The 20,157-nt window shown below is 59.7% G+C and overlaps 2 protein-coding genes across 3 annotated transcripts; one reads left to right on the top strand and one right to left on the bottom strand.

Moving 5' to 3' along the window:
- Window positions 1-3,483: 3,483 nt before the first annotated feature.
- On the bottom strand, window positions 3,484-12,532 carry OTOP2 (otopetrin 2). Its single transcript, XM_004275452.4, has 7 exons — window positions 11,632-12,532; window positions 11,027-11,378; window positions 10,355-10,491; window positions 9,146-9,204; window positions 8,543-8,676; window positions 6,094-6,971; window positions 3,484-4,248 (listed from the first exon to the last, which is right to left on the bottom strand). Exons 2-7 carry the CDS (start codon window positions 11,343-11,345, stop codon window positions 4,078-4,080), a joined length of 1,698 nt encoding a protein of 565 aa, XP_004275500.1. The 5' UTR covers window positions 11,346-11,378; window positions 11,632-12,532; the 3' UTR covers window positions 3,484-4,077.
- Window positions 12,531-19,148, top strand: USH1G (USH1 protein network component sans). Of its 2 annotated transcripts, XM_004275451.3 has the most exons (3): window positions 12,531-12,994; window positions 15,239-16,456; window positions 17,415-19,148. In XM_004275451.3, exons 1-3 carry the CDS (start codon window positions 12,831-12,833, stop codon window positions 17,416-17,418), a joined length of 1,386 nt encoding a protein of 461 aa, XP_004275499.2. In that variant the 5' UTR covers window positions 12,531-12,830; the 3' UTR covers window positions 17,419-19,148. The 2 variants fall into 2 exon arrangements, with proteins under 2 accessions (XP_004275499.2, XP_004275498.2); XM_004275450.3 differs by lacking the exon at window positions 17,415-19,148 and having other exon boundaries at window positions 15,239-16,460.
- The last annotated feature ends 1,009 nt before the right edge of the window (window positions 19,149-20,157 follow it).

Raw genomic sequence — 20,157 nt, 5'->3', positions numbered from 1 at the left:
CTATTTTAATTAGCTGTGCTTTGCTCTGTGTCTCCCTTTGGACTCTGACCTTTAGACTATCCCCCTGTGTAACTACCAGAAGACCCTCGGCACACGTGGCTCTAACATGCAGCCTCTTCAGGCCCCCATTCTCCAATGTGCAACCTGCCCAATGTTTATACCTCCTAAGGTCCTCTTCTGGGGCAAATAGAATAATAAAACTTGGTACTCTTTTAAAGATTCTACCAATGATTCCCCCCTTCCCAGTCTTCCACATCATTCTTGCTCCAGTTCTGTCCCCTCCTTGTCCAGCCCCCTTGTCACACTCTAGGCACCTCCTCCCCACATTCATCCAGGCCCGGCCAGAGTACTCCCCATGTCTCATGTAGTCTTGTGCCCCCCCCCCCGCGTCACTCCTGCAGCCTGTTCTTCCTTCTGCCTCTCCCGCTACCCTCCACCAACGGCTCTTGCCCATCCTCACCACCCATCTTAAGCGCTTCTCCTGGGAAGACTTCTCCCTTTGCCCAGACATCTATCGAGAGCAGGTGTGCACTGCTGTGAGTGTGCCTGGTGGGCAGCGACCAGCTCCTGCTTACCTCATCCCCCACATATGGCACAGGGAGGACACTGAACCAATATTAGCTGACTGACTCTGGCATTTTCTGGGGACATTTCAGCACCAGAGTCATGGACAGAAACCCTTCCCATCAAACCCTTTGCATCCATCCTGGCCCAGTGGAGGCGACTTTCCAGATGATCTTGGTCTTTCTTCCCAGGCTCCCCCACCCAGGTTGAGCACATCTGAAGCTTACAGGGACACCTCCCTGCTCCTTTTCTCCCAGACCTGACTGCCCCATCTCGCCTTCCCAGAATCTTCCCCAAGGCAGGAGGACAGCCTAGTGCTGAATCCTGGCGCTTACTACCTGTGTGATCTTGGTCAAGCTACTTAGACTCTTGGTGCCTCAGTTTCCTCATCTGTAAACAGATACACGACTATGGAATAGTACCCGTTACATAGTAGATGTTCAATAAAGATTTCTTGAATGAATAAATGAAGGAATTAAGGCATAATACCTACCTGATGGGGATTTTTCAAAATTAAATGATTTAACACATGTAACTGCATGTAGAGACATGCCTGGCATAGAGAATGCTCTCAGTGTTAGCTGTTTATGCATTTCCTTCCTGTTCTGTCCAGGTCCTGGAGAGGCCGGAACGGTCGAGATGATTGGCGAATTACAGGGGCAGGTTTTGATTGGACTGCAGGCCTAGAGAGGACCCTGGAGGACAAGGTCCTGTCCTCCAGGGTCCTCACCTTCACTATCTTCCCCGCCCCACCCCCAGGGTCCAGCCCTCCCTCGGCCGCTAGAGGGAGCGCTCAAAGTGGAGGATAGGGTCCTCCGCTGGGGAGGGTGCGGGGATGGGCAAGCAGGGGTCGCGGGAAGAGGGTGAGGGCTCCCTGACTGACAAGGAGGAATCCGCCATCCTCTGGCTCGCCCCTCCGCGCGACGCCAGTTCAGGGGAGGGCCCGGACACCAAACTGGTTTGTGGGTCGCGATTAGAGCCAGTGATGAAAGCTGCAGAGCCGTCGGGGCGCGGCGCCTGGCCGGATCCGACGGATGCTGCTAAGCACTGGTCGCAGAGCTACGGGATTTCTTTCCGAGCTACTCGAGGGACTGCGAGGCCTGGGACAGGCACCACACGGGTGCCTCTGACTGGGCATCCCGGCAACCCAGCCCCACACCCCTTTTTCCAGCTGTCCGGGCTTTTAGCTTCTTCCCGGCTTCGGCGCTCTCTTTCCGCTGTGCGCGCTCGGACCCGGCTAAGGCGCGGGGGCGGGGGGGTGCCCTGCTGACCCCTGCGCGCACCCCGCCTGCGGAAAGGAGACGGGGTGCAGAGCCGGGGTGGGGGCAGAGGGGGGCCGCCGTGCGGGTCACCAAGGGTTGACCTTCCTCCCGTCATCTCGCCCTCCCGCCCCAGTCCCTGCAGCCCCCGGTCTCTGACCCTCGCTTTGGGAGCGGAGTAGGTGTGAGTGTCGAGGATGGGCTCTCGGGAATGTTCCTCCAGGGGTCAGAGGGCGCTCCCGGCCGTAACGGCGCCGCCGGGGAGCCTTACCTGAGGCCTGGGCAGGCATCGCCGCCGGCTGACCACCGCAGCGCGGATCGTCTGTCCGGGTGAGGCCCCTGCGCCGGACCGATGCCTCCGACGCTCTCCCTCCGCGGGACTGCGCAGCCGCCTCTCGGGCTCCGCGGCCCATTGATTTTTCTGTTGACTTTGGGGCTCTCATTAATCAATCCTTCGTTAATTACCCCGCCGGGGGCTCCCCGGACAGCTCAGCCAATAACGAGGCGGCTGGACAGGCGGGCGGGGCCGGAGGCGGTGCATGCCTGGGGCTCTGGGTCAGGGGACCCACGAGCAGGCCCGCTTCCGGGGTAGGTCGGGGTGCAATGTCCTTAGGCCGCAACAGAGGCCGTGTAGGGTTCAGGCCACACTTGCCTCTGGCGGCCCAGCAGGGAATGGACCCTCCCCCACAGATCCGGGGTCACCTTCCCTTGTACCCCATGTAGCACCAGACCCGGCCCTGACTCAAGCTCTCTCTCCCTAAGGCAAACGTGAACTTGGGGCGAAAGAGACCCAGTTCTGACACGGCAGGAGGCGCCCCCTGCGGCCCTCCTCAGCTCTTCCTGCAGCCTCTGAGACCTGCCCACCTCGTCGTGCTGGTGCGGTCCTGGCACGTTTTCCTCTAAAGTGCCCTGTGCCCCAGGTGCGGCTGCTCCCACTCTCCCGCACAAAAGCCATCTCCTCCCACCCCAGCCTGTCCCCCTTCACCTGACTCGCTGGCCACCAATTCCGCCTCCTCTTCTAGCTGTTGGTGCCTCCTTTTCAACCTCTCTCTGCACTGTCTGACTTCCTCAGTCTCTCTGAGTCCATCTCTATATCCCCCCTCCCCACCTTCTTTTGGATCAAACCATTTTATTGAGGGGCTTCGGAGACGGTCGAAGGGCTGGGAAAACAGTGAGATCCCACACCCTCAGCCCTGCCAGGACCTCCCCAGCTTCACAGTTGCCCCGTCTCTATATCTCTTGTAGAGTAGAAGCCAGAGGGCTTTGGAGAGGAGCCTCAGGGACTGCAGGGAGTGGGGTTGTGGGTAAGAGGAGGCCCAGGGGGTGAGAATCTGTGCCACCCAAGCCCTGTTTAGCTATAACAGCCCTGTTATAAATTATGTTATAACAGTCTATGAATTGAAGTTGCATTCCTGAAATGTTTCATTTGAGGGGAAAACAAAAGCTCTGATGCATGAAAAAAGTTTGAAAATTATTATTCTTAGTAGAAAGGCACTGGCTCCCTTTCGCTGTGTGACTGTGGGCAAGTCACTTTACCTCTCTGGGCCTCAGTTTTCTTCTTTGTAAAATTGTAGTTGGATTAAGTGAGTCCTTCCTAACCTTTCATGTGTCGTGGAACACATTAAAAAATGTATATGTCACTTGAGGATAAGGCGAAGAGGAAGGTGGCAGCCTGGGTACTCCACCCAGCCCCTCCCAGCCACCCAGGTACGAGTCTGTAACTAGTCTGTGACTCAGACTTGGCTCACCCACAGAAAAGCCTGAGACCTGAATATCTCCAGGGGCCCTTGCAGCTCCGACCCCAAGACCCCCTCCTGTGATCATCTTAGATGTGGCTGCTGAGACACGAAGTGGGCACAGGGTGGGGCAGGGAGAAGAGCAGGTTTATTGGTTTCCAGCTCCAGGCGGCAGCATTGGCCAGGACACGGGGCGGGGGTAGGGGTGGAGCTAGAGGCTAGGACACTTCCAGATCTTGCCTGGTTCTAGGAAGGGTGCAGGGAGAGGTCCTCCTCCCCTCCCCCCCCCGCCCCCCCCCCCCCCCGCCGCTTGCCCCATGCCCCAGGGATATGCATGTCCTGACTGTGATTTAAAAACTCATCCTGGAAAAATAACTTTTGTGAAAATTCCACTCTGAGGCCAGCGGGGGAATGGGTAGTTACGTGGCATAGTGACTGCCAGCCTGGGATTCATTCCCTGGGGGTCTCTGGGTGGGTGCATGAGCTGAGCCCCTCCTCCCCACGTCTCTAGCGGGGCTTCAGGACAGCATGTAGACCTCCAGCAGGCTGGAGACAGCATGCATGCGGTAGAAGATGCCGAAGGGCAGGCAGATGTTGACGATGGCTGCCCAGAGGGAGTAGCCATAGAAGTCCACCTCCACGGTGTTGCTGAAGTGGGGGCGGGCCCCGAAGGCGGGCATGATCCACAGCTGTGGGGACAAAGGGGTGTCAGAACCTGGCCCGGACTCGTGCCAGTGGGTCATTCCGTGGGCTCTGCTGGGTGGGGTGGGGGCAGGATGGGGGTCCCAGCCCTCTGGTTTTGTGGACAGCGAGGGCTGGGTGTTGCTGAGTGGGGACCTTGAGCATCTTGGGCGGGGCCTGGCACTCACTAAGGAGCTCAGTAAATGTGCCCAACTGAACTTGCCTGCCCCCCAGCCTAGGGCTCCGCCTGTGATCACATCTCCCACCCTCAGTATGGCCCACTTGTGGGACTGGGGACGGGGAGAAGAAGTCTCAATAGATGCTGTGAGAATTTGGAATAAATGGCTAAATCAGTAGCTCTCTCCTGGAGAGATGTGTGCAGGGTGGTGATGGTAGAATCAGACAGGCCCAGGGCAGGGGTTCAGGATCCTGCCGGAAGGCTCCCCCAGCCCTGCCCGCTATGAGCTCTGCTCTCCAGCTCTGGCCCCGCACCCCACCCCCTTCCCAGGTCTGGGAGGCGGTTGAAGATGGAATTCTGCTTCATCCCTGGCTATGAGCTCAGATAGTTCATGTATGGGGTGTGAGGCAAAGAATAAAGGCTTCTAGACTAACCCCCCTCTCCCCACCGCAAATGTATCACATCCTTGGACACATCACAGCCCAAATGTGAGCCTGCTTCTATCCTATAAAATGAAGGAGTTGGAGATGATGCCCTCAGAGCTGATCCAGGCTCAGATACCTGGAGCAAAAGCGGCCTCCCAGGTGACTCCCAGCCTGTAGGCTCCCAGCCTGTAGGCCTTGGGAGAAGGTGAGGGGGGGCCGAGGCTGGGAGCCACACCAAAGGTGACTCAAGACAGGAGGAGGTTTTGAGCTTTATTGCTTCTACTGGTAGGTCAGAGATGGGTGACTACTCTTTTTTACCTGTAGGAGGGGCAATATTGGCAGTGGGGACTTCAAGAATGCACTTCAATTTGGGCGTGTATTTCAGATAGACCCACTGGGGTGGAATCCCTCTGGAGATGTGTTCTATATTGGGATATACCCACATTAAGGCTGTTTTCTATATTAGGGGTATTTTCTATCAGAGGTTATAGCTAAAAGGACTGTCTTTACATTGAGCAAAACTTCACTGAGGTGTGCTCTGTCTTTGGGATGTACTCACAGGGGTCCAGGCTTCTCTGTTAGAGATTTCCCTCCTGGGGATTATATCTACACTGGGGCCTTTCTCTATTAGGTTGGAGCTACACGAGGAGTATTTCTCTGTTGGGATGCACCTTCACAAAGAGTGTTCTCGTACAGGATGTATGTTTGTATCGGGTGAAGTCTGCTGTTATACAGAGGAGTTTCTCTTGGAAAGAGGCTTTGCTGAGTCGCCAGGGAGGGGCGACTGTTGTGGCTGCCCCCCTCCCGGCCAGCCCGCCACTGCACTCTGCTGACAGACCCCTCACGCTCATGCTGGTCTCTGCCACCTCCTGTCACTGCTGCGATCATTCTAAGAAGCAGGTTGGTCACAAGGTCCCGGGAAGAGTCACACCTCCCACCTGGGAGTAAGGGCCCCCCACTCAGCTCCGTCTCACCTCCTCCCAGCCCTCACGCCAGCATCCCCTAAGACCCCTCCAGCTCTGCCTAGATGCCAGAATGCCGGGATCTCATTCTCCCCGTGCGCCCTGAGATGCTGTTCGCCCCCGGGGCTGCACCTGACTCTCCCTGAACCTGCTCCTTTCCTAGAGAGCCAGACGATGCTCGAGTGGGCTGGGGGCCAGACAGAGGGCCAAGTGAACAAACCCGAAAGAGCATCTTTCCTCGGCCTTCTCTTCCTCCCAGCCCACCCCCGTCTCTCCCCAGTTACTCACGATGATGTTGCAGAGCAGGAGAAACAGAGAAATGTCCTTCAAGCACCGGTATCTCCAGTGGCCCCTGGGGGCCAAGGTGATGCTCACTGCTCCCTGAGGTCCTGCTGGGCTGGGGCCAACCAGCCTGGGGGTGGGTGGGCAGGCAGGCAAGGTGTGGAGGGTGTCCAGGTTGGCAAAGGTGAGGCTGTGGCAGGGCTCCTTGGGGGGAGTACCATGAGGCTCAGCCCCGGGGGGAACCCGGTGGAGGCTCTCAATGATGAAAACATTCTGGAAGGTGTGCTGGGCGATCATGAGCAGAGCGTGGGCCAGGCTGAGCCCCGCCAGCAGCTCCCTGGGTGTGCCCGCCACTGCAGCCACGATAGAGTAGTAGGAGATGGCGTACTGGCCCAGGGCGGCACCCACCAGCAGAGCCATGTCCAGGCTGCGAGTGGGGTTCTTATGGTGGTCCATGGCCCGGCGGTCAAAACGGTAGATGACTGAGCCACTCAGGCTGACCAAGGTCATGAGCCCCAGACAGACGATGTTGAAGGTGTAGTACATGACCAGGGCCTGCTGGGTGTGGCTCCTCTCCCCACTCACTTGGACCTCGTAGATGATGAAGACAGCCAGCCCCACGACGAAAAGCATCAGGCCCAGGATCGGGCCGGCAAAAAAGGTCTCCCGGAAGAGGCTGAGCAGGGATGGGGCGTGGCTGTGGCCGCGGGTAGAGGAGGCCATCAGCCTGCCCACGTTCTTCCACATGACGTAGAGCATGGTGGAAGCAAAGAGGCTGTACTCGATGTTGAAGGGGTACAGGTAGAAGTAGCCCTGCTGGAAGATCTGGCAGACGTCCGTGTTGCAGGAGCAGTCTTCTCCGACTGGGCCGCCCGCACGCTCCGCTGTGGAGAGGGGGGCGCGGAGCTGCACTGCCCTCCCACCTTCCTGGAGGCCCCCACCTGAAGAACCTCACCCCTAGACTGTGACCTTTGGAAGGGCAGGGTTGCTATCCGTCACCACCGTATTCCAAATGCCTACACAGGGCTTGGCACGTCCGTTCATGCCACAGATATTTATTGAGCGTCTACTATGTCCCAGAAACTATGGGAGCCAGGGCTCGATTAAGAAAAAAAAATTCCGAGCCGCAGAGTTGCCCGCTTCATCCTGTCCCATTCCTGCAGAAGAACACTCCCAACCCTTCCCCACCGGTAATGACCCCTGGCTGCCCAAGATAGGCAAGACTCTGGTCCTAATAGAAGGTGGCCCGCTTGGAAACCCCTAAAATTCAAGCTGCCTCGCAGCTGTCGCCAGCATCTGCTTCAGCCAGAAAGAAGCTGCTGTGCCCAGGTCTCGACCGTGACCTGCTGTCGCTTCGGTTTGTACCACACTGATAGGAATCTCACCCTGCGTCCAGCGCGTGCTCTGCTCTGCAGGATCCCTCGGGCTTTGGCAGACAGCTCTTTTGATCCCCAGAACTATCTCAGCTGGTTTTGCAGAAGAAGGAACTGAGGCTCACTCAGAGAAAGTGGCTTGCGATGGCAGAGCTGACACCAATGACGTGACTCTCACCCCTGAGGCAGGTACCTCTCTGCACCCTGCAGCCCTAGCACGTAAGGTCGCCCACCTCCCTGGGCTGGGTTTAACCATCCTCAGGACCCCTCTGTATGTGGAGAGTGGCCCTTTTCAGTCCTGCTGGGCTGGGATCTCCTGTAGGCCTGGATCCATGCTTTCCATTCCTGGACCCTCCCATACTGGGTGTGCAAGGTCCAGGTGGACTTGGTCATCTAGTCTGATCCTGGCTGGTGGCGGGGTGGGGGGGCTAGAGAAGTCCAGAGAACCAGGACCAGGGGGACTGTGGGCTCATTCTTCTTCAGCATAGCATATTGGTTCAAAGCAAAGATGGATCTCAACCCTAGTTCTCCAATTTCAAGCTCTGTGACCTTGGGTAAGCTACTTAACCTCTCTATGCCTTAGTTTCTGCATCCATAACATGGGAATGCTAATAGTACCCATCTCACAGGGAGGTTGCTAGGGTTAAGTGAGATGGTGCTTGAGACACTTGGCACAGTGCCTGACATATAGAGCTCAGAGAATTGGCACTATCGTTATTGCGATTATTACTTCTACATTCTCCTCCTTGTCAGGCACTCCCTTCTGATCCCACGCTTCCACCATTGAGCCACCCTGCCCCCCTTCCCCTCTTTCTACCTTGATCACTCTTGCCCTTTCTTCCTGGAGCATGAATCCCTTCTTTGGTGGGACGGAGACCTGGACAGTGGGACCAAGGCTGTACTGTCCAGGATGAAAAAATGCTCCCCTGTACTCTTCCTCCTGGGTCACCCACATCTAAACTTCTTCAGAGGCATAGCCTGGGGCAGCCACCTTTGCCTCCATGCCCTCTACGAGTCCACAGAGCACCCAGCCCGAGGCCTGGCTGCCACGGGACCAGGGTGAATCTGAAGTGGGCACTCACATTCCAGAGCGAGGCGGGTATGGCTGGTGTTGCCGTGAGGACTGCCAAGGGAATGGGCCTGGTGCACCGATTCATCCACCACAGTTGCCATCCAGATGGCCAGGTTGGTGGTGAGCGTGAACATGAGACCACATCTGTTTGGGGAAGGAGAGCAAAGAGGCCAGTGAGAGTCTGTGGCTCACGGTGGGTCCCCGGCGTGGTGGAGAGCTGGGGATGCTCTCCTGGGAGATGGTGCTGAGAAGCAAGAAAGCAGGCAGACCCCTGTGTGAACAGGGAAGCTGAGTTTGGAAGGAACATTTAGCCTGGCTGAGATGCCTCCCAAAAGAGGGCTGGGGGTGTCGTGGGGTTCAGGCCACGGCTGCTCCCTCTCTTTGGGGAAAGGACATTTGTACATTACACACGCCATCTCACCAAGCACGTCCCCCGTACCCCCAGCAGAGGGTGGTGGAAATCAGGCTGACAAAGTCAGGGGGCCTTGGCTGAAACCCCACCTGGGGGCAGAAAGAGGACCCATGCCCCAGGTTGGGAAGCGCTCATCTCATGCCAGGTGAGCCCAGCCCCTGTGCATGGACACTGAGCCATGGGCATGGAGCAGGCACTCACCGAGTCAGGTCCAGGTGGCTGTGAACACAGTCTTTAGCGGAGATGCAGAGAAAGTAAGTCTGTGTTGAGAGAGAGTGGTGGGGTCATCTACTCTGCAGACGGGCTCAGCCCGGAGTGCCCAGGTCCATGCCCGGCACCATGCGCTTACCGCCTCAAGAGCCCTCCTACTACGTGATCGAGTTTCTTTCAGCTTTACAAAGGGAGACGTGAGCTTTTCTCTCTTTCTATTCTCTGGAGCGATTTGTACAAAATAGTTCTCTGTTCTTTAGAAGTTTGCAAAATGCCACCTGTAAACTCTCTGGGCTTGGTGTTTGTTTTCTGTTTCTTTGTAGGGTGGAGTTTTGACTGCCTAGTTATTTATTCCTGGGAGCGAGGCCAGCCTCAGAAAGAACCTAAGCGGCCTCGCAGCTCTCTCTGGCACTGTCCCTGCCTCATCCTCATCCTTTGCTTCCCTGCAAGTCCTTGCTCTCACCTGGCTGCCCACAAATCCTTGCTGTGGTGTTTATTGATGTTGGCGTGTCTGTATTTCCATTTTGCCTGAGTATTCTTTAAAGTCAGAAAATGTAAAATTAAAACTATATAAATGCCAAAGTCGTAAATGTATTAAATTGTGGAAACCTGGGCAGTAGGGATGATGTTTCAAGAGAGGGAACTATACACGTGGTCATTCTGGGCTGGGGAGGGTTTGGGTCCCACGTTAAGACCAGTCCTGCCTCAGCTCAATCAGAAGATCTTTTCCAGTGTTATTCGTGCAAGAAATAAAAAAGTGAACTTGTTTGAAAAATCCCATACACAGGCTACCCTATTTCCTGAAAAAATACAGAATATAGGGGACATGGCTGAGGCCCAACTGGCCATGCCCACAGCAGGACGCTGAGATGAGACTGATGCCCTCTATGGGCACCCAAAGAGGGCAGGTCAGGTTCCAGGAGACAGAGCAGCTGCCACAACTGACACCTCCTAGGTGTTAACTACTGGCACTGCTTAAGGTGAAATGAAATCACAGGGCCCCTAAGTAGGCACTCACATTTGGATATTACTTCATTACCAAGTGCTTCCAGATTTATGGACTCATGTGATCTGCACTACAGTCCTATCCCCACCCTAATCGATTGCTCAGCGTGGAAGTGGAGTGGAGCTCAGATCTCCTGACTCCATGCCACATGTTGGCTCTTTTCCACCACACTCAGGGACACTCCTCCCACCCACCTGCACAATGACAAACACAGCCTGGGTGAGAGGGTACAGGATCTTGATGGCTGACTGGCACTCAAAGGAACTGGAGTAGTAGCCGGTCTTGAAGACATCCATGACAAGAGTGCAGATCCCAAACAGCACCAGCCCACCTGGGAAGGAGGGTGGGGGGTGGATCAGAGAGGCAGGAGAAAATGATTACAGATTTGAGGATGGATGGCCAAATAGTTGGATGATTGGGTGGATGGATGGATGAATAGGGTAAGTGAGAAGATGGATGGAAGGGTGGGTGTGTGATCTAGTGGGTAGATGGACGGATGTCCTCTTGAGCCCCCATCCCTTTGGGGCTGCATAGATAAGGGAAAGGACCCTAGAGAGGCTCTTTCAACTGCAGCTGTCATCTGTTTTCTGCTCTCCATCGAAGTCTCTTCCATGGCCACCCTCTTTCAATCTTTAGAGAGGGCAGAGAAGTTCCACTCCATCCCTCTCTTCATCCCTCTTCCAGGACTCTTTCCCTTCCTCTTCTGCCTCAGACACAGCCCACCTCACCCTCAGACACATCTAGCCTTGGGGGGCGGGGACTTCTCACCGGTCTACCTCGAAGGGAACCCAGCAATTCCTGCGGGAGCCCCAGCCTCCAGCTCCCCGCCTGGGCCACCCCACCTCTGCCCACACCTCCCCTGGCACCTCGGAGCCAGATGGGGCCCGCATGCGCGTCCCGGTAGGGGACGGCGTCGGTGTCGGGGCAGCGCACGGTGCGAAGGAGGTAGAAGAGGATCCAGAGCACGGCCAGCAGCATCATGGTGGTGAGCAGGGCGAACACGTCGGTGTCGTACACCGCCACCTTGTTGAAGGCGCCGCCGCTGATAAGCGTGCAGGCGAGGAGCAGCACGTTCACGGCCAGCAGCACGGACAGCAGGCGGCCGCCCTTCTTCCACACCTCGCGGGGGGCTGCCCGCGGTGCCGGCGGGCTCTCCTTGGGGCCCGTGGGCAGCTCCTCGGACATGGCAGAGGCGACTGGAGGAGGTTGGAGGGGTCACTGTCGGGGCGGAGCGGACAGGACCCCAGGTCAGCCTGGAGAGCTCTCCTTCCTCCATCTTATCCCTAGATTTGGGGACCCGAGGGGCGGGGGCTGCGGGGGGTGAAGGAAGCGCTGGGAAGGGGGAGAGAAAAGCCCACTGTGCCGGTCTCGCGCTCGACGGGAGGAAAAGAGAAGCGGCTGCAGCCCCGTCGGACCCCGTCCAAGGTTCCCACTCCCCAAATCCGTCGGCCGGCTAGCCAGGGGCACCCACCTGGCTGGACCGGGAGCCCGCGCTGAGCTGGGGGTCAGGGGGCGGCGAGTGTGTCCTCTCTCTAACGCCGGGATGGACGGGCGCTTTATACCGGGGAGGGCAGGGTGATTTACAGCCGCGGGAGCTCAGCTCCATAAACCTCTCAGTCCCACTCACATGATCCATCTTTTTCCCGGGCTGAATTTAGTGAAGAGCGTGCGGAGGCAGACAAGGTATGATTTATATTTACCCGTTAAGAGGCGCCCCCTCCCCCGCCGCCCTGTCACCTCGGCGCAGCCAGCCGCGGGCGCGGCCCGGCACTGCGGCACCCAGCGGGCACCCCGCCCCCGGCGCCCAGCGCACCCTGGCGCCCCTGTCTCCTGACGCCCAGAGTCCTGAGAGCTGACGCTCAACAAACGCCCCAAGGGCCCGCAGGCACTCCGACGCCCTCATGCCCCGCGGCCCTGTACCTTTGGGCTCTTCTGTGGCTGCCCCAAGATCGGGACCCTACCGCCCGTTCCCCGACACCCTCGCAGTGATCGAAGTTCCCTCTTCCTCTCTCCCTTCCCCTGGTCCCTGCTGCGCGGGATGCTGCCGAGTCGGACTTGCGTACGAAGTGCTCGGCCAGTCTTGTAGCGCCTCCTGCTGGAGCGCGGCTGGCCCACCTCGCGCGAAACTGGCCGCCGGGACAGCCGTGTCCCGATCGCTGACGGTCTGGCGGTCGGTCCTTATAACTCTCTTAGGCCCATTGTCCAAGGGGTCAGGACTGCCCTCAGACATCCCTCCCCCGCCCTTGGCCCGTTCCCTTGACGCTTAGAGACTTCGGGGGCCGCAGCGCCGCGGCTCTAGTGAAGACAGACCTCGGACTGTCCCCAGACTGGGCCTCACGGGGCGGGACGCTGGGGTGAGCAGCGTTTTGGAGAGAGGCCGGGCCCGGTTTGCTCGGGAGCAGGGAGTTTAGGACCCAGGGGCAGCCCGGGGCGGCCCTCTGGGCAGCGGGAGATCCTCCCCCCACCTTCCCCGCCCGCTGAGCGGCTCAGATGTCCGAGTAGCGGCGGCTCTGGCGCTCCGCATCTTCTGTTTGCGGCGGCGGGCGCTGGCGGCCCCGGCCCCTGCCCGACCCCCTCCCCCAACCCCATGCCTCAGCTCTAACCCCGCCGCCCTCCCCCGCGGGGGGCATTTCCCCGTGTCCCCTGCCCGTCCCGTCCAAGTCAGGCGCCATGAACGACCAGTACCACCGGGCGGCTCGGGACGGCTACCTGGAACTTCTCAAGGAGGCCACCAGGAAGGAGCTGAACGCCCCCGACGAGGATGGCATGACCCCTACCCTCTGGGCTGCTTACCACGGCAACCTGGAGTCACTGCGCCTCATCGTGAGTCGAGGGTGAGTATTCCACTGTCCCCGCCCAAGCCCCGCCGGGGAGGACTGAGAGTCTCAGGGCCGCTCTAGGCCCCTGAGACACCCCCTCTCAACTCCATGGCATCTCCCCCCCCCACCTCCGCTGTGCCACCCTCTTCCCTAGGACAGACCCTAAGGTGGAACCTTGGAGATTGACAGTCGTGGGAGGAGGAAACAAACTGAGGCCTGTGACATTTGTGACCTGGATGCGGGGCTAGGAGGAGAGGGACTGGGACTTGGGGGTTCATGGTTGTGGGAGGGGCTTCAGAGTGAGGAGAAGGTGGGAGGGATCTCCTGGGTGGGTAGCACCAGGAAGCAAGAGTGAAGGGCATAGTGAGACTGGGAGAGAAAGAGCAGAAGCCTCAGAGGGGCCGGAAGGGGGGCTGGGAAAGGAGAAGCTCTTCACTGCCCACCCCCAGCCTGTGGTCCAAGGGGTCCAGCCGGCGCCCACACCTCCCCACACACTGGATTCCACACAGCTCTCTCCCTGCTCGTCCCTGAGACTTGTGGGCACTGTCCACAGCGCCAAATGTCACTCGGTTCAGCCACCCCATGAACTCCCTCTATGCCCCTCCCCCACCACGGCCTCCATCACCCTCCCTTTGGAGTTGTTTGCGGGGAGGAGTGGGCATTGAATCCAGGTGTCAGGGCCAGGGAAGGGGTTAGGAAGTAGCAGTTGAGGAATGTGGCGTCCGGGGCCACTGACATGGGCTCCCTACGGCTGAATGACCCTGTGGACAACTTGCCAGCCCCAGCGGTTTAATAAAGAGAAGTCAGGTTGACCTGGGGACCAGGGAGGCCTGGACAAGGAAGAGGGATGTACGAGGTGCCCCAGGAGGGTTAACATGAACATCTCAGGCCCTGGGAAATCCTGGTGGAGGGAAAGGGGCCCGGCTGGCCTGGCGCCAGGAGCTGGCCTGTGGTTTGAGCATGGGGTAGGTGGGGAACCCGCCTTTGCCCTCCCTCCACAGCTGCTCCCCGGGCCCAGCAACAGGTGGAAGCAGCCCCTGAGATCAGGCAGCTGAACCATGCCCCGAGACGCCGAGCCTGGCCCCTGTCCATGCGAAGAGGGCGCACAGTGATCTGCCATTCTGCTCCCCCCCGGAGAGATTCGTGGGAGGAGGGGACTGGGGGGCCCCCCTTGGTGCACCAACCCCCCCAGCTCCTACAGAGGGTGAGGGCTGGTGCTTGATGGGGTGTGGGCCAGATGCCCAGTAGCTCCTGTCTAGAAGGACTTGAAGACCAGTGAGGGAAGTGGGGAGGGGAATGCGGGGGGTTGGGGACTGGGGAGTGTGGGCAGGAGCTGCTGAGACAATGAAGTGATTCTTCCTTCAGCCCTGTGGGGTGGCCCCCTCATTAGAGTGGGGCAGAGGGCCTGAGCTAGGTCCCTGAGGGAGGCGCAAGCTTGGAGGAGCCAGGGGGAGGGTGCCCAAGGGGGGCACAGTCTGGCGCGGAGGGTGTTGGAGGGGGCTGCGTGGGTCCCTTGGACCTGCCTGAGCCAGCCGCCTCACAGCGCTCCCGAAGATGGGGCCGCCCCGGGAGGGGAGGGCAGCTGGGCCCAGGCTGCAGGCTGCCCTTCCCCTCCCCTCCAGTCCTGGCTGCCCCCATGCTCCCCTCCTGGCCCAGGCCAAGACCCGACACCTGCTCTCACATGCGGCCTTGCCAGGCCTGGCCCTGCTCCCTGCAGACGTGGCCGTGCCCGGCGACACGCAGGCACGCACCCTCACACACTCCCCCAGGGCTCAGGCCCAGCACACACGACCCTCTCGTCCTCTTTTTCGGTCACTCCTGCACTGGCAGCCCCACTCACCGCCGTGCCTGCCTAGAGACCCAGACTCGGCCCTGGCCCACCACCTCTCTGGGCCAGCTCCCCGCCGGGCTCCATGAATAATTCACTCCTTTCTCTCTGGACATTAAATATTTATCCCCTGAGATTCCCAGCCCTCAGTTCTCTTGGGGAAGGCCCCGCCCCGGCCCCGCCTTCTTTGTCGCCCCACCCACTGCGAGCCTGGAGCCATCTTTAACCCTGGGCTCGCTCGAGCTGCGCCCGGTGGCTCCCGGCGGCGTGTCTCCCGGAGTCAGAGGAGAGGTCTCAGGCCGTCGAGTCCCTCTGGTGTGCCTGTGGGGAAGCTCATCCAGGCTGGGCGCTCCCCCCACCGGCAGCCGCTGCCGACTGCCTGCCTGACCTTGCGATGGCTCGTCATCCCTCCCCGCGTGTCCTCCCTGCAGGGGTGACCCGGACAAGTGTGACATTTGGGGCAACACGCCCCTGCACCTGGCAGCTTCCAATGGCCACCTGCACTGCCTCTCCTTCCTGGTGTCCTTCGGGGCCAACATCTGGTGCCTGGACAACGATTACCACACGCCGCTGGACATGGCCGCCATGAAGGGCCACATGGAATGCGTGCGCTACCTGGACTCCATCGCGGCCAAGCAGAGCAGCCTCAACCCCAAGCTGGTGGGCAAGCTGAAGGACAAGGCCTTCCGCGAGGCGGAGCGGCGCATTCGCGAGTGCGCTAAGATGCAGCGCAAGCACCACGAGCGCATGGAACGGCGTTACCGGCGCGAGCTGGCCGAGCGCTCGGACACACTCAGCTTCTCCAGCATCACGTCCAGCACCCTGAGCCGCCGGCTGCATCATCTGGCGCTCGGCAGCCACCTGCCCTACTCGCAGGCCACGCTGCACGGCACCGCCAAGGGCAAGACCAAGATCCAGAAGAAGCTGGAGCGGCGCAAGCAGGGCGGCGAAGGCACCTTCAAGATCTCCGAGGACGGCCGCAAGAGCGTGCGCTCGCTCTCGGGCCTGCAGCTGGGCAGTGACGTGATGTTTGTGCGCCAGGGCACCTACGCCAACCCCAAGGAGTGGGGCCGCGCCCCGCTCAGGGACATGTTCCTCTCCGACGAGGACAGCGTCTCCCGTGCCACACTGGCGGCCGAGCCTGCGCGCTCGGAGGTCAGCACCGACTCAGGCCACGACTCCCTGTTTACCCGCCCGGGCCTGGGCACCATGGTGTTCCGCAGGAACTACCTGAGCAGCGGGCTGCACGGCCTGGGCCGCGAGGACGCGGCGCTGGACGGCGCGGGCACGCCGCGGGGTCGGCTTCAGAGCTCCCCCAGCCTCGACGACGACAGCCTGGGCAGTGCCAACAGCCTGCAGGACCGCAGCTGCGGGGAGGAGCTGCCCTGGGACGAGCTGGACTTGGGCCTGGATGAAGACCTGGAGCCCGAGACGAGCCCGCTGGAGACGTTCCTGGCCTCCCTGCACATGGAGGCCTTCACCACCATCCTGCGGCAGGAGAAGATCGACCTCGAGGCACTCATGCTGTGCTCGGACCTCGACCTCCGCAGCATCAACGTCCCCCTGGGACCCCGCAAGAAGATCATGGGGGCCGTGCGGAGGCGGAGGCAGGCGCTGGAGCGCCCGCCGGCCCTGGAGGACACAGAGTTGTGAGTGCCCAGAGCCTCGGTGGGGATGGGAAGATAGGGCTTGGAAGGCCCTGGGGTGGGCGTGGATCTGTCTGCCTTTTCGGGTGGGGGATAATAACTAGGTCGCCGTCAATTCCAAGAGGCCCCGCGTATTCACCCCCAATTCGGAAAAAGAAGCTGCCTGTGTACTTTGCTGGTGTCAAATGCACCTCAATTTTGAAGAAGTCAGAACGCAGGAAAATGGGTGTCTTCGTATGGATGAGACCCAGTAGTCATAGTAACCACGGCCGGGACGTTTTGAGCCCTCCCATCGCCTGGGTACTGGAGTTGCCCTTGCACAAGTCCTCTCATGTGCAGGGGCTGTATCACCCCCATTTTACAGGTGAGCAAGTGGAGGTTCAGAGGCTTCGAGTAGCTCACCCATGGTCCTGCCGCCGCTCAGTGCAGAGCTGGGCCTGATCCCTGGTCTGTGAGGCTCTAGAGCTAGGGAGGGCAAGGTGACTCCCGTGGGGTGGAGGGTGTGGCAGCCGGTCATCTCACCAAATGCCCAGGCCCTCAAGACAGATGTCTTACCTACTGGTCCCTGAACCTTGTAACCAGAAACGAGCAGATACTCTCAACAGGGCCAACAGTGGCCTTGAGAGCAGAGCTGTCACGTTCAAAAAGCCATCATGGGGAGCCCAAGGCTGCTGTCAAACTGGCAACGCTGTTGGCCCATCCCTGCCCTGACTCTGCATCCTGGCATCCCACGAGCCCAGCAAACACGGCCGCCCCCTTTTGGTATCTATGGCCTTTACCCTGCATGGCTGGGCAGGGGTGGGTTTGGGAGGAAGTCTGGTTTAGAGTTTGGGGCCGGCGTCCCCATCCCTGATCATCGGTCTGCCTAGAGAGGGTAAGTGGTCAGAATATTTGGTCCTGACTTAAAATGCTGTGTGCGAAGGCCCTTATCTGAGGTCTGTTTCTGTCTCTCTCTCCACAGATAACAGGGGCTCCTATCCCCATACCAAAAAGAGTTGCAAGTTGCCACACCCACGGTGGGACCACGAGGTCCTCACAGTTGCCAGCCCTGCAGCTCCCCAGCCGCTTCCCGGGAGCAAGGACCATGCGGTCATCTCCCTTGAAAGTCTGTCCCCACTCTGCCGCAGAGGGTATGGCCTGGAGGCACCTGGAAGGCCAAGAGAGTGACTCAGAACATCAATTCTGAGGGGTCCCGAGGCCCCTAAGCCACCTGTCTCTGAGTGGCTCTAAAGCACGTGTGCATTCGTGGAAGGCCAGCCCCGGTGCCAGGGCGGGGGCCACTAGATGATCAGCCCGTCAGAGCTGGATGGGAGCGTGTGGTGCGAGTGGGCATGGCTTGCCCCGGGGCCGTTGTCTGTCCCCACCCCTCCTCTACGGGTCCTGTGGTCTGCTCAGTCTGGAGACTCTCCTCTTACATTTTTGTGCAGGAAGAGTTTGGGCTGCCTCCCCTCCCCCTGTACACCCCGGAGAGGAGGTTCCCCGCTAGACTCTTCAGCCAAACGCCCCAGCTTTAGTCTCCACCCCGCCCCAAGCACGGCCGGTCCCCTTCTCCTCCTCCCACTGGCCATGCCGGGGAGTTGGAGCGCCAGGCTGGGCTGGGGTGGGGGTGACCGGTGCCCTTCCAGCCTACCCTGGGGTGGGGCCCAGCCTGACTCCACCCTCCCCGCCCTGTCCTTCTCCACTCACTCTCTCCTTGGTTGTGCAGCCCGGTGCCCCCAACCCCAGGGACCCCAGAGGGTCAGGGCAATAGATCCAAGGTGCTAGAGCGACTGGCTACAGTATTATGGCCTCGAGGCTCGGCGGGCATCTCTGGGCTGGGGAAAGGCATCTGCCAACTGGCTCAGAGTCTCCCAGGCCCAAACCAGGCAGAGACTGGTTGTGGCTGGGTGTCCAGCCTCGCGTGGGCGAGTCCTGCCATGTGGACACGGGAGCCTGAGGATGTGGACAGTCTAAACTGCTGATTGCCCCCAGGTTCCCAGGGCTCCGGGCAAAGGGTCTGGAAGCAGCTGGGTGGCTGCCTGATTCTGCATGGGTAGCGGGTAGGGGAGAGTTCTGCACGGGTCCCTGCTCTGTGATGCTGGTGAGACCAGGGGAAAGGCCAGACTCAAAGGGTCCTCAGACCAAGGTCACGGATGTGGGAGGGTCACTCAGGAGCCCCCACAGTGTGCACATATACACCGCATGCAGATGTGCCCTTCCTCCTCTGTCAACAATGGTGCCCCCGTCCCTGACCTTCAGCTTAGGAAGCAGCTCCTACCGGGAGCATTGCCACAGCCCCCAGCTCCTTCCTGGGCCCCTTGGCTGGTGCAGGGGACAGAGAACCCCCCCAAAACGCCACAGGCCTCCCTCTGGTGTGTCTGTCTGAGCGTGGGTCCCCGGGCACACACCTGCTCAGAGCTGGGGGCGTGATGGAGGTGGTCCCTGTTCCCACACTGAAGGCCTGGTCGCCTGCCACTGCCACTCTGAGCCCACTGCAGTCCTGCTCCCCGTTCTCTGGGCCTGGGGCCACCCCCAAGTGCCGACTTGACTTTCCTGGAGCCCCAGGTGCTGCCCTTTCTCTCCTGTTCCCTGTCTGTGTACGGCCTCAGCCCCCTCCCTGTTCTCTCAGTGCTGGGGTGGGGCGGGCTCCCAGATTCCCACCACTGTACAAAGTACTGCTCCCTCAGGCTCATTATAATTTTTGTAGAGGACCTTCTCCATCCTTGTCATGCCTGTGTCTTGTTTTAATCATTTGGGGGTGGGAGACGGGTAGGGTGAAGAAAGCAATAGGTTGGAGGTGGGAGAGGGAGAGGGTCTTTCTGTGCCTATGAGGACTTGGTCCTCTTCCTTGGAGGGGGTCCTGGGGTAGATGGTAGGCCACTCCCCCACCCCATGCATCTCTGCAGGGCCCTCCCTCATCCTCGAGTCTTCACCTTGCTCTCTCTCTGGACCCAGAATTTAGAGCTGATGGAGAGGGAGGGTTCAGAAGAACTGGGACAGGAGACCCCTTCAGCAGCTGAGTCAGGAGGATGGTCCAGGCCTGTCCGCTGCAGCTGCTGAGGGCAGGTCAACACTTCCTGCCTTCCCACCAGGTCCCCCTGAGCTTCTCCAGACATGGGCAGACGCTGTACACTAGGAGACTGTCACCTATCACCAAGGTCCCATGAACCCCCATCTCAAGGCCCCAGCCCACCCCTGGGAGGCCTCCAGTGGGGTCTCCATTTCCCTCATCACCCCAGGCAGCTCATGTGGCAGCCCTATTTAGAGCCGTCCTTTCTCCCAGGGGTAAGGCTTCCCCTTAAGCTGCAGGACAATGGGCTCTTGTTTTCTTAGTCAAGTCTGGGAAGGGGCACTGGAGTCATTTTGTTTCATTCGCTAAGGCTGCTGGGCCAAGTGCTTCTGCCAAGGGCACTTCAAGACAGCCTCTTCCCTCCAGCATCATCAGAAATGTCCACAGGACGTTGGTGCAGCAAGATTGCCCGGCAACCGTCTAGTGATTCTAGGCCACCTCCCTCCACTTTACAGATGGAAAACCTGAGCCCTATGGAGGGGAAAGTCCAGACCCAGAACACAGGCCTCCTGACTGCTGCCATGCTTTCCTCACCTCCAGGCTGCCAAGGGGGCCCGTAAAGACGCGAGATCCTGCCCTCGGACGCTCCTCGTGGTTCCTCCGCCCTGCGACCCCTACTGGCCGTCCTGGTCACTGCACCTACCTCACGAAAGAC

Source organism: Orcinus orca, chromosome 19 (genome assembly GCF_937001465.1).
Source record: "Orcinus orca chromosome 19, mOrcOrc1.1, whole genome shotgun sequence".
In the NCBI taxonomy this organism is placed as follows: domain Eukaryota; kingdom Metazoa; phylum Chordata; class Mammalia; order Artiodactyla; family Delphinidae; genus Orcinus; species Orcinus orca.
The sequence above is the reverse complement of the archived record's forward strand: the minus strand, read 5'-3'. Positions and strand labels throughout refer to the sequence as shown.